The 12798-nt window shown below is 43.9% G+C and overlaps 1 protein-coding gene across 3 annotated transcripts in view; it reads right to left on the reverse strand.

The window, feature by feature from the left end:
- The window catches only part of SYNE2 (spectrin repeat containing nuclear envelope protein 2), a 174110-nt gene that overhangs the window by 3150 nt on the left and 158162 nt on the right, over positions 1–12798 (reverse strand). For 2 of the 3 annotated variants that reach the window (XM_066188996.1, XM_066188995.1), the window contains exons 103-114: positions 11757–11944; positions 11455–11605; positions 10835–11017; positions 9401–9538; positions 8307–8501; positions 7165–7447; positions 6739–6807; positions 5786–5922; positions 4842–4968; positions 3033–3244; positions 691–891; positions 225–353 (exon numbers count right to left, since the gene is read on the reverse strand). In XM_066188996.1, coding sequence (XP_066045093.1) covers positions 225–353; positions 691–891; positions 3033–3244; positions 4842–4968; positions 5786–5922; positions 6739–6807; positions 7165–7447; positions 8307–8501; positions 9401–9538; positions 10835–11017; positions 11455–11605; positions 11757–11944 — 2013 coding nt within the window. The remainder of the gene's footprint in view (positions 1–224; positions 354–690; positions 892–3032; positions 3245–4841; positions 4969–5785; positions 5923–6738; positions 6808–7164; positions 7448–8306; positions 8502–9400; positions 9539–10834; positions 11018–11454; positions 11606–11756; positions 11945–12798) is intronic. The other variant, XM_066188997.1, reaches the window with a different exon arrangement.

The raw sequence follows: 12798 nt of genomic DNA on the forward strand, positions 1-12798 counted from the left end.
ATTGGAAGTCTTACTCCAGCATGAAGATGACTCATAAGGAACTTTATTATGATGTGTAATTATGGAAAAGTGCCTTGTAGTGGCAATATCCTTGTCCATTTCAAAAACTACCCACATGCCTGAATACAACACAAGTAAGGACAGGCTGCAGACACTGAGAGATAAACATCCTGCTGTTCACTGTGTGGTGAGAGCTGAGGTGCTGCAGTTAAGACTACACTTACCATTAGCTCCTTCTGGCATTCCAGTATTGTATTGAGATCAGCATTGGGATCTGTGATTTGTGCTTCATTCCTGCGGCTTTCAGCACTTGCTAACCACAGGATTAGCTTTTGGCTCTGGTCATGGAAATCCTAGAGAAACAAAAAGATTGGCACATAAGAGGAAAAACACCTTTGCAGCCCCTTCACCTACAAACAAAATGCCCAGTCGAGATCAGACAGAGCCACCACAAATTCACAATTAGTGAGGGTACAGAAACCTTGTTAAAGTATTCCAGTAAAAGGGCATTACCCGCTTGAAAGGTATTTTTACCAAACCGTTTCAATCCACCAGAGGCAACTTTATCAGGAAACCAAGTGTCCTGGATTGTGAGTGACCATTCTACTGATGTGCAGGAATTACCCCTCTGCCCTATCCTCAACAGAATCCCCAAGAGTTTTCCCTTACAAGCTGGCATGTGGTATGCACCTGGCAGTGCAGTAAGGCTTGTTGTAAACCCTTCCTCCAGTTGTCCAGGGCACGAGTTGCTTTCTCCCAGTGTAAGTTGACCTTCCTTAGCCTGTTCTGCAGCTCCTTGAACTCTGTGCTGTCTGCTTTCTGGAATTCTTTGCTGCTCAGGTTAGCAGAAAGCAGCACTGCTTTGTAGTTGTCAAATGCTTTAAGCATGTCCTGGTAGAAAAAAAAAAAAGAGGATTAGGAGCTTTTACGAATGATGAAAAGCGTTTTTATTTTCAATAAAACCATGTGCTCAAATGTATCACAGGTATTGGGGAAGGATGCTTGAATCTGGTGGCTTTTCAATACTGAGGTACGTTCATGTTTGAGTTTTTTTTCAAAGCCAAAATCTTCACTTTGAAGAAAATGAGTGTGACTGGGCTTGCACGTCTCCCTAAGTCACAGGCATTATGGCTTAATCCACAACTGCCCTTTAATTCCTCTGAGCTGCCTCTTTCCCTGACATTTGGACAAATACTCCCAGAAGTCATCACACGGTGTTTTCTCCTAATTGATAAAGGTTTTGCCACCCCAGAATCCTACAACATTGCTGACAGTGTCATCTAGAGGCTCTCTGTTCTCCTGTTTCACACAGGACCTACTTCAAACTCCAAGGAGGATGCTCAGGGCCTCATCTATTTAAATTTTCATCTTGCAGGATGGAGATTCCCTGTCCCCTCTGGGCCCCTGGTCCCACACCAGACCACCCCACTGTGAGAAATCACTTTTCTTCTCTCTGCTCTGAGTTTCTGTCAGCCCATTTCTCTGACTTCTCAAGGTCCTGCCTGCTTTCCTCCTCTCCCTTAGAATTGTAGGGGGAATAATATGGAATTTGCAGTCATGGTCATACCATCTAACCACCTTTAAGTTAAGACTGAGCCTCTATTTCTGAAGGTTAAAAAAAAAAAAAAAAGCCAAATATTACATTCCTTGTACCCTCCAGTTTACAGTTTGAAACAAGGGTACTCATTTTTTTCCAGGCTGCTCTTGCAGTAGGGAAGTAAGAGCTGCAGGATGAATCCCACAAACCACAAAGCTCAGATTGCTTTTCTCAGCAGCCTTTCTGTCCAAGAGTGTCAATCTTTATATTCTCAAGATCTGAGTTCCACTTGTAGAAAACTGCTGGTCTAAATTGCTTTCCACCCATCAAAGGAACCTGTCCCCCCTCTCCTCCAGGCAATAAAGTTTCTTCTAATATCAGACAAAGCAAAAAGTCATCTGAACACCAGTAAGCCAGTCTGTAGGCAGACTGGGTTTATCCTTATCCCTAGCAATTGGGATGTCCTGACACTGCATGAAATTCACTTCTTAAGAGAACAGTGTCCCTTTTAACACCCCTCTAAAGCCAAACTGTCTGAAAATGGGATTTACAGCCAGCTGGACTGCTCTTAAGCAGATGCAGAAGAGAGAAGAAGTGAAGCTCTGCTCCTTGAGGAGGTCAGACACCCAACTCCAGGCTGAAGGGAAACACCTCCCTCCACTCAGGGGGCACCATCAAACCTTTCCTAGGGCCTGGCGCCTAATCCAGACTGGCTGAAGGAGTCAGAATAGATCTTACTGGAGTGCAGAGTCATTGTCCCTGGCCTACTAACTACTCCAGGACATGTAGGCTTAAACATACTCTCAGCATGCCTAAGAAATCCCTCCTCTGTCCTGCAGTGTCCTGTTTGTGAGCATCACCCCGAGGGTGACACCAGACTGACCAGCAGCCTCAGGGTGACTCCACATGGGGCAGCTGGTGAGGGGTGAGCACACAGGGATTTTGCACTTCCACAGATTTTAGGAACACTTGCTCTCTCAGAGTTCAACCTGAGGCATTTCATTGCCTGAGTCCCAGACCCCAGCAGTCACATGTGCCCTGGTAACCTGTTGGCTCAGCTTGCAGAAACCACAGCTTTAGAGCAGATCTTTGTCAGCCTCCTGCTGGAATTACACCCCACCCTCAATTCAATTAAAAAAAAAAAACAAACAAGCAGCCTAGACTTTGCAGACTGTTGATCTGGCTAATTTTCAATCTGTTTCTGGTTTGCATAGAGGGGAATGGCACAAGGAAAAGATGTAGGTATCACTGTGCAAGAAAACAGAAAGGGAGAAGTGGAGAAGTTTTTACTTCTGCCTGCCAATCTCTGTACATGAAGACAGAAGCACCTTGCCTAAGACCCTCTTGAGTCCTCTTAGCTGAGAGCAGTTCAGCTCTCCTGTGGCACAGGAACATTGCTACTGGCATCCATGCTGCCAACTGATCCCAGGAGAACACAGTGATTTAAGAAACATCAGCATCTTGAAATCCCTCTTCCCTGTAGGCCATAACTTACTTTCAATTTCTTGACCTTTTGTTCCAGTGCCTGCATGCTGGTTGGAAGCTTCACCTTTTGCAGCTCTTCCAGCTCTTGCTCAGTTTTATCAAGCCAAGCAGAGATGTCACTGAGGTCTGAGTCTAGCTGCTGCCACTGCTGCAATTTCTGTTTCATCCTAAGTTTATTTCTGAGGTCTTGAGCTTGGATGAGCTCCCACCTATCAATAATGCCTATAAATCATAGAAAAAAATCCATTTACATCCTCAGTAAAGGAAGGAGTTTGTAAAACAGATGCAAGACATTTCCAAAGAAAATTATTCTCCATTCTACTTGAGATCAAATAACTGCTTTAATGTATTACTGTCATTCAGTCACATCTTTTCTTGAGATTCTGCCGTGTCTAAATTTCCTATTGTTGGTCAAGTTATCCACATAGCAATACTCCACAGAATTTTAATGAAATTAATTGGAGATGTTTTAATTCACTTGGAAGAACAGACCAAATCTAAGGAGACAGAATTCCATGAGCCCAGCTGTGATCTGGTGGACAAGTATGATCCAGCAGTTAGAACCTGGGTTTGTGTTTTATGTCTGTGTGGAGCTGCTGAAGAGAGTGCAGAGGAAGCCACAAAGATGAAAGGGCTGGAGCACCTCTCCTGTAAAGACAGGCTGAGAGATCTAGGGCTGTTCAGCCTGGAGAAGAGAAAGCTCCAGGGAGACCTTTAAGAACCTTCCAGTGCCTGTAGGGGCTCCAAGAGGGCTGGAGAGGGACTTTTGACATGAGCACGGAATGACAGGACAAGGGATAACGGCTTTAAACTGATGGAGGGCAATTTTAGATTAGATATTAGGAAGAAATTCCTTACTGTCAGGGTGCTGAGGCCCTGGCCCAGGTTGCCCAGAGAAGCTGTGGCTGCCCCATCCCTGGGAGTGTTCCAAGGCCAGGCTGGATGGGGCTCTGAGCAAGCTGGTCTGGAGGAAGGGGTCCCTGCCCATGGCAGGGGGGATGGATAACTTTTAGGTCTCTTCCAACCCAAACCATTCTAATGACTCTGTGTTTCATCAATTCAATGCTAAAGGACACGGAGATGCCACCTGTGTGATCACTGACACTTTCTGAAAGCACATCTCAACTATTCTCAGGCTATTCCTATTCAGCCCATGAATGGGACACAACCCTGGACCATTTGTGAGACCAGAGAAACAAAGTGAGCTGGTGCATGTAGCTGCAGCCTTCTTTTTATCACATGATTTGCTTTTGTGACTGCAGTACAATGTGTTGTTACAATCCCAAGCACCTGAAACCAGAAATGAGGTCCTAAAAGGTCAAGAGAACCAGCTTGCTGGTCTGTTTGCATGAAAGGACCACTGTAAAGATACTGAAGAACAGAATGCATTATCAGCTTTGAAAACACATTTCTGCAAACGGGCACTGTAGCATCGTGTTCTATGGAGCACCAGTAACTCCACATAGCAATCTTATTTTAGACAGAACCTTTGGTTTGAAATCTGATTAGAAGTCTCTGAAGTGTTCAGTATCAGACAAAAGTGAAATTGTTCCCATTTACTACAAGCAGCAAAGAGACAGAAGTATGGTATGAAATAAAAATCTCAATTCTGGCAGAAAATGTGAAAGCTTTGAACAGCACACATGGGTTGGACAGAACCAGATGACAAGGGAGCTCAGTGAAACTTGGAAATTTGGCAAAATACATTAATTTTTTGTTGTTGTTCCCAAATATGCTGCCTTTGTGCCATCTCTGCTTTGTCCCCCCAGAGTCACAGGAAAAACACCACAGCGCCAAAGCCACTCCTAATGCTCTGTACCTGACTGCTTCTCTCCTGCTGCTAGATTCACAAGCTCTTGGTCATCTTGGGGCTCCTCATCGCTCATGTTGGCAGATGGAATTTTCTCCTTGCTGCTGCTGCTGCTTGCAGAGCTGAGCTGCTTCACCTGGAATGACATTTTGGTGGGTGAGCCCTGCAGGTTAACAGCATGACAAAGATCCACCCTGATCTGTGTTACTCTGGGGTGCCTGGGCTGCTGCTGAGTTTACACTTACAGTTTACACTGGCTCTCTGTGCCTTTCCAGCAAACAAACACACACCATGGTGATACCAGTTACTACAAGAGTGGACATGGCAAATTAATTGCTTTTGCACTACATGTACCAGACAAGGCACAGTTGCTGGTGCTCTTTGTTGGATTGTAGGTCTTTGCAGGATTAATAATCTCAAAGGCTCTGAGACTGGATTAATGATGACAAAAGCAGCCAGATACCAGTGCCACCCTGTCTGGAAGAGTGCTGACAATGGGTCCAGATCCACTGAGCCTGGCAGCTGCTGGTGAAGCCATGGCTGGCAAACAGCCACCAAGGCTGAGCCACTAATGGACAGAAAGTTTTTTGGCATATATTTCAGTGCCTTGAAGCAGATTAAATGGTGTGTTGCACATTAGGATCCCTCAAAATTGCTTAGGAAAGGGAAATATGTCAGGAAATATCAAGAGATTCACACACTGTCCTTTGTGGGGCGCTCAATTCTCCTAGACTTGTCCTATGACAAGAGAGGAAGTTAGCTCCTCCAGACCCTGACTGATGAAGAGTTCAACCTGAGCCACCAGAAAAAATGTCTAAGTTTGAGTGAAGCGAAAATTCCCCACTTCAACTATTCTTCCCTTTGATGCTGGAGAAGTGAAGAGGGTGGAGTTACACAGAACAACAAAGAGACTGTGTAGTACAGGTTCAGTGCCCACAGAGCCTCCAACTCACATAGTCTGGTTTATAGGGAGTACTTGTCTCTGCTCCAGACAACACATTTCCAGCCATCTCTGCCTGGTTATATCTGTGTTTCCTGCAGACTGGGCTACCCGGAGAGTGCCAAGGATGAGCTTCTGAAACAGACTTTCCTGAAACAAACAAAACCAAGACCACACACCATGAGTGCAAGATCCCACCTCCACAAGGAAGCTGTTGCTTTGTGTTAAGTTAGAAAGCGCTTTGAATAAAATGGCATCAAGTTATGGCATAAAAATGACAGTTTTGCAGCTTTCCTTGCAAAGCATGCACATTTGCAAAACATCAACAGTGTTTCAAAGGTAATGAGATGAGAGCCATGCAGTTATGGGACATTCTGTTTTCTTCTGGAAAATGCTTGAATACAGGTTAGAGTATTCAAAAAAAACCCAACAAAACCAAAAAACAAAAGACAAGGCTGCACCATGGTTTTGTAAAGTTTGCATCCCAACAATAACCATCACACATCTGCAACATGTCAGAGGGAACAAGTTAGACATGTCCTGGTTTGGAGAATGTTTGTTCTGGATTTAACAGACAGGACACACATAGTTCTGTCATGCACAAACCACAAAAAAAATACTTGCAGAGTTGTTCAGTATTCAGTAGTTATGCAACCAAAATTAGCAACAACCAAAAACTGATGCTACCCAGAGCAAACCACCGAGAAAGAACCAAAAGACTTTGGATCAGTACAATGAAATGCACGTTAACCACCTTGGCATTTACCAGGCAAAATCTAAATGGTGTGTTCTTGACTGCTTTTAATGTCCATGTGGATACTGCAGCGTAAGAACACCATGACAGGATGAGACATGGTGTCCACACAAGGCAGGAAGTCAGACATTACATATGAGAGAGGTTGAGGAATATAGCGTGCAGCACAGGGAGATTGCCATGTTCAGACACATGCATTAGCAGGTGCCTACCAGAAGATGCTTTCAAAGTTTTTGTGGTCATTTTAAGATATGCCTCAGGGTTTTCAGTGATTTCTACATCTGAAAAAAGAATAATGTCATTTTCCTCACTATTCGGTATCTTCCAGCTATTAAAAACAACTGAAACAATGAGGGACAGCAAAGACAAAGAACAAAGTAAGTGGTTGGTACCATTTTCAAACATTCTTAAACAGTAAGACTTCTAAAATCTTCTTAGGTTTCTAAAAATAAAAGCTTGGTTTAGACAGTACCATTTCCTTCATCTAAGAGATGAGTCTGCTCACATCTATTAATGGTACTTGAAAACCAAGCAACAACGTGGGAGCAAGACTTCAATCCCCCTCCCTTCCCACACAGGGACATCCTCCAGCTGTCCATGTCAAACCAAACTGCTGGTTTGTCTCTGTTGGTTCTCACCTGACAAAGCACTGTAGTATGTGGCCTCTTCATCATCTTCATGAGAGGAAGAACCTCCCACATCACCTGTGTGGTCCCACTCCAGTGGGATGGAGTCAACGCTGACAGGGGTCTCACAGCCTGATCTCTCGTGGCCCTGAGTCGGGGGCACAAGGTGGCAAAGGGACTGTGTCGATGAGGGCCCCTCGGTGATGGCTTTCTTATGCCAGGGATCATTCTGGATTTCTCTGGAGTCTTCTTGATCTGTCTCATTTTCAGAGTTATCTTTTTCATCGTCCAAACCCTACAAGCAAGTAATTATTGCACATTAGTAAGTTTTACAAGAGATGATGAAGCTAATGATTGAACCACACAGTACTACCAAAACCAGTTTTGTGGTCAGCTGCAACAACCAAAGACTATGTGCCTAAAATTAAAGGGAGACATAATTTCTGCCTTCCTCATCTTTTGCCAAAACCAATCCTCACATCAGCAGCTACCTCTCCCCTTTCAAGGCACTCACCCACCACCGTAGCATCTCTCCAGTTTGCAGGAGGAGTACCCAGCTCCAAATAGGCTTAACAGGTCAGGAAGGAAATGATGCTCAGGCAGGAGTGAACAGCTACTTGGTCACGTTACTTCCTTTACCTGGCTTTCTAACAGATGTCTTTTTTTCTTTTTGAGGCCAAACAAACTGAGAATCATCTGAAAGTTCCCAGGGAAAAAGCAAAGTGCATGCTGCTGCCCATTCAGGGTTCTCACAACAAAGTGGACTGATGGAGTGAACAACCAAATACATAAAGAGATATTCTAAACACATTATTGATGGTAAGGACAACAAAAAAATATTAATTTTTTTGTGATATTAAAAACACCAAAAAAAAAAAAGTTTTGAAGCCTTCAAGACGTAATTATATAGTTCTGAACCTTATGAACAACCTTCATGCCATTATCCAGATTCTGCAGAGGGAGAGGCATGAAAGGATTGGCGACAAAGATTTAGCAAGGCTGGCACATCTACTGCAGAGCTCCTGAGCCCTTGGAGCTCAAACCACTCAGTCAAGCTGCTAGGAATAAGCAATTGCAATTCAAAAACCAAAATAAGCACTGCAATTCAAACACCAAAATCTTGTCAAAGCATTGAAACAACTGTTGCTTCTTACAGGATCCCTTGAAGTCAGTCTTTGATGGAACCGGGCAACTCTCCCAAACACCTCCTGACAGTATCGATGAAGTTCTTCCAATTCATCTTCAATCAGGATGGCATCCAAAGGCTCACTCTTCTGAATCAACTGCTCCCCAAAAACGATTAGCTGATCAATCTTATTGGTGTTTAATGTTATCTCTTGCTGGAAACCCTATTTGGAACATACGAGAAAAATAATTACTTCTCCATTGGCCCTTTCTAGCCTAAGGTTTGCCCCTGTTTTCTAGCTCACTGCAGTGAAAGACAAGCAGCAATTGACGTTGTTGTCTAATTTAATTTGGCAAATATCTTTTTACTCAGGAGGTCCAAAGGTTTCTTTTGTCAGCAGAATTACAGTTCCAAATGAAGTAGCATTTTCTACCCATGTGCACCATCAGAATGGCTGCAGTGTCCTGAGCCTGTAGGGGATCATGATTTGAGAGTTCAGCTAATCAGGGTTTATTTTTCTGTTGGGTACACACAATCTTTTTCTGAGTAGCCAAGAAGTTTGTTTGGTTCCTTGGGCCTCCAACCTACACAACAGTAAATCTACAGCCCAGAACAGTAACAGTGCAGGGAGAAAGGAGAAATGAGCATAGGATGTCGGAAAGAACTAGTATATTCCTCAGAATCACTGCACATTCCTGATGTCTAATTTCTGTTGAAATTCGCAGCTACAAAGATGAGCTCCAAGGAGAGATTGTACTACAATGTCAATTCAAAAAAGGTTCACACCAAAAAATAATGCCTGAATTTAGGAATGTAGCTCTTACTGTTAAGCAGCATCTGCTGCTTTTCAGGCCAGATACCACTGTCACTGACACATACTGTTGAGAGAAAATGGCATGACAGAACTGAGCCTGAACACTAAATCTGAATTAGATACTGCACAGCTTAATCTTGATTCAGACAATATGTCTTAACAATTTACTGCTGTCTTCAAACAAATATAACCCTACAGAGGTCTGGTGGCTATTGAGGAGTTACAGAAAATGGATGATTCTGTCAGGCAACGGCAGCCCAAGAGGATCACTGGGCTATAGTAAACAACTGCTTCACAATGATACGTACATTTAACTGGCGCATTTTGTCATCAAAGTTACTTTTTGAGAAGTGCTCCACATTTGTCAGCTGTAGGTCCATTTCTGTGAGCCAGACAAGGATGCTTTCCCTTGTCCCCTCAAACTCATCTCTGCGATTGGTGAAGTGCTGGATGGAAAAAAGGAGCCAGTGTTACATGACTTCAGCCACTGAAAGAGACAGGTCACAGGAGCTCTCTGAAATCAGCGTTTGATTTCAAAACTCCTGTTCACCTTAAAGGCCATCAGGACACAAACAGCAGCATGCCATGTATAAAACCTGTCCTCTTCCTGTAGGGATGGTAGAACAACACCCTATACTAGTACAGTATTTGTACAAAAGAGGGAGAAAATTTTAGCAGTTCAAGATGCTTCTATAAAATTCTTGATTCCACACATTCCTCCTCCCACATCATTATACCAGTGACTGTTATTTGGACTGAGGCTTAACATCTGATTTGTTCTAAACTTAAAACAGAGATAAACAAAGAAAGCAACCCCCATCTCTAATTAAAGTAATTAAAACTATGAGATTAAAATCAGTTTTTACTGATTTTATAATGGAGAGGCTGGACTGTGGATGACCACACCAGTGTAATTAATGCACCGTTTGGCATGGCATGCCCCACAGAAGCTGCTAAACAGACATGCAGCTTGCCTGTTCTCATGGGTGGATTTACTCTTCGGGAAGGGGATCATGTAACATCCCAAATATAACAATTCACAGCTGCACAGATCAAACCCATCACTGCTCTCACTGCCTCATCCACTGACTTCTGAAAGCTAACAGTTTTCTCTGACAGTTGCTTGCAGCACTGCTATATTTAAAAATCTGGCAGTGACAAGTATCCCCCAGGGCACAACACAGAGTATCTGCCCAGAGATCAGTTTAATTGATGAGCAGGATCCTTCTTTGAAGGGCCACCAATACACTCCCCAACAACATTCCTCATCAGGCAGGCAGCACAGCAGGAGCTGCTTTCTATCACATCTCCATCTTCAATGCCTCGTTGGTGAATCACAACCTGGCATTAAGTAGAGCTGAGCTGGAAACTCCAAACCATACCTGCACTTGGGGCCCTTTTGTCTCTCTGCCTCTTATCTGTGGAAAGGTGCAAGCGCATGAACACATCCACAGGTGGGTAAGAGGAAACTCTGATAGGAGCAGTGACAACTGCTGACCACTGAAATTACAACTAACCACTCAAAATTTGCACTCCTCCCTCCTTTACGCTTTTCTTCAGCAACCAAGAACCAATCTACCAAGGTCAGGTTTATGCCATGTACTCAGTGAACCTCCCAGAGCTCCTCTGCTACACCAGTAGCTCAGGACAGAGAGAGCTGCTCTGATGTAGGCTTTGCTCGTGGGTGATTCCTGCAGAGCCCAGCGAGTGCTCCTCACTCCCTCACCCCACTGTGCCCCCACCTTGAGCCTCCTGAGGATGGAAGCCACTCGTTTCTGGAGGTTGTCCCAGCGCTGGTTGCCCTCGTGCACCATCTGTTTGAGCTTGCTGGCCGAGTCGGTGCGGTTCTCACGGGCCAGGCGCCGGTACTGCTTATTGATCAGCTCCAGCTGCGTCAGGCGCTCGTGGATCTGCCGCTGGAACGCCTGCAAGGCACAAAGAGGAGCTCATTCCCTGGTAAGTCAGCATGTGGATGTTATCCATGGAGAGAGATGATGCCCTCTCCCCTTAAAACAGACCTTCCAACTGCAGAACTAAAGCCAGATTTTAAGACTCATATTTTAAACTGTCTGCTCAAACTTAGCTCACTAGGAAAAGAAAGAAAAAAATAAGTATCAAACTACAAAAGGCTCTTGCCTATAAAAAGCAAGGCTTTAAACTTGTGTCTGCTCAGAGCATTGTATTCTCCACATTAAAAAAGATTCTGGAGATGAAGAGACATCTGCACACTCACCAAATTACTTATGTTCTCTATACTACCAATGCCAGACTAATGTTTTCCAGAGATTCAGACATTTTGCACAGACAGTAAGTATTCAGCAGCATGATGCTGAGCATAAAAAAAGGCAGTTAAAAAATTCACCTCAAATTTCTTCAGCTCCTCTTTTGCATGTGTGTACAGGACCTCTGAAGAATTAGGCCTAGCTGCTATATTTTCAGATGCTTTTAGCCAGTCTTCAAAGCGAGAATAGTCATCCAAAAACCTCTGCCACAGACGCCAGGTCTCCTCGATTCTGAGAGAGCAAAAACAGAAAGGTTTTATCACAAGCTAACTATCAACTCTGGATTCTTTCTTCCTCCTCAAAATTCAGCTTGTGGCAAAAGCTACAGCCTTTCCTCAAAATGCTGCCACAGGCTTCTGTAGGGTAAGAACGGGAGACGTACTTCATTCGCCTTTCCATGGACATGGCACAGATGTTTCTCCACCGTCTGTCCAAGCTCCTGGTGGTTTGCTGGATGGAGTCACACTCTGTCTCATTGGCACACGCATCAGAGTCGTGCAGCAGGACTTCACAGATGTTAAACACGGACTCCACGCCCGCCGTGTGCTGCTCTATGTCCCTCTGCAGGTCCTGCAAAAGAACAGCGTCAGTTGAAGGAAACGTGCGTGGCTACATGTCAGTCATGCCCTTTCAAAATGCTGCAGAGGATGGGGAAAGAGCAACTCCTGCGTCAGGAACAGCTGATTGAGCCTTCAAAAAGACTTGCAGGATGAGCTGTGCAAATGACACAGGTCAAGAGAGAAGCGCCATGCAAAGAAAGGGTTGTCCACCTTCTGTGTCTCAGTCTAAACTCTATCTTCTCATTAACAGTCTGGACAATTTTACTGTGCATCCAAAATCCAAACCTTACCTACGCCATAAATAAATTCTTATTAATTTTGATAGCACAGGATGACTGTCTCAGATCAGCTTACTACACTGAAAGGCTCATCAGAGAACTCCTGGTGCAGTACGTGCATTTTAGTCACTGATCACAGGCTGCAGCATTAAACACAAACACAGTACACAAGTACCTAGTGTTACACTACTTTTCTTACTCCCTCTTGTAGGGCTCCTGTTCTGACAGACTGTTTTAAAGGGTCTGGCAAAGACCTTTTGTCTAATCTACACTACAGGTTTCTTTTTCAGAGCCTGGAACTCCATGATAGTCCAGCCTTTCATCCTGTACCTGTCACTACTCCTAAAGTCAGTGAAATTGAAAGACAGAAAAAAAAGCCTTATCTAAATATTTCTTATGGAAAAGGTAGATCTGTACTATGCTACCAACTTTAAATATTAGTAGAATAAAAATAGCCACTAAAATTCCATTTTTTCAACCTATTTCTGGCTTTTCTAATGAAGAATACAGAGACTTTTGCTTGAATAACACTAGACTAACAAACACAAATGAGTATTTTCCTGACAAAAGTGAACTGGAGCTCTCA

This window comes from Chamaea fasciata, unplaced genomic scaffold (assembly GCF_029207755.1).
Source record: "Chamaea fasciata isolate MVZ Bird 193981 ecotype frontalis unplaced genomic scaffold, bChaFas1.0.hap1 SCAF_7, whole genome shotgun sequence".
In the NCBI taxonomy this organism is placed as follows: domain Eukaryota; kingdom Metazoa; phylum Chordata; class Aves; order Passeriformes; family Sylviidae; genus Chamaea; species Chamaea fasciata.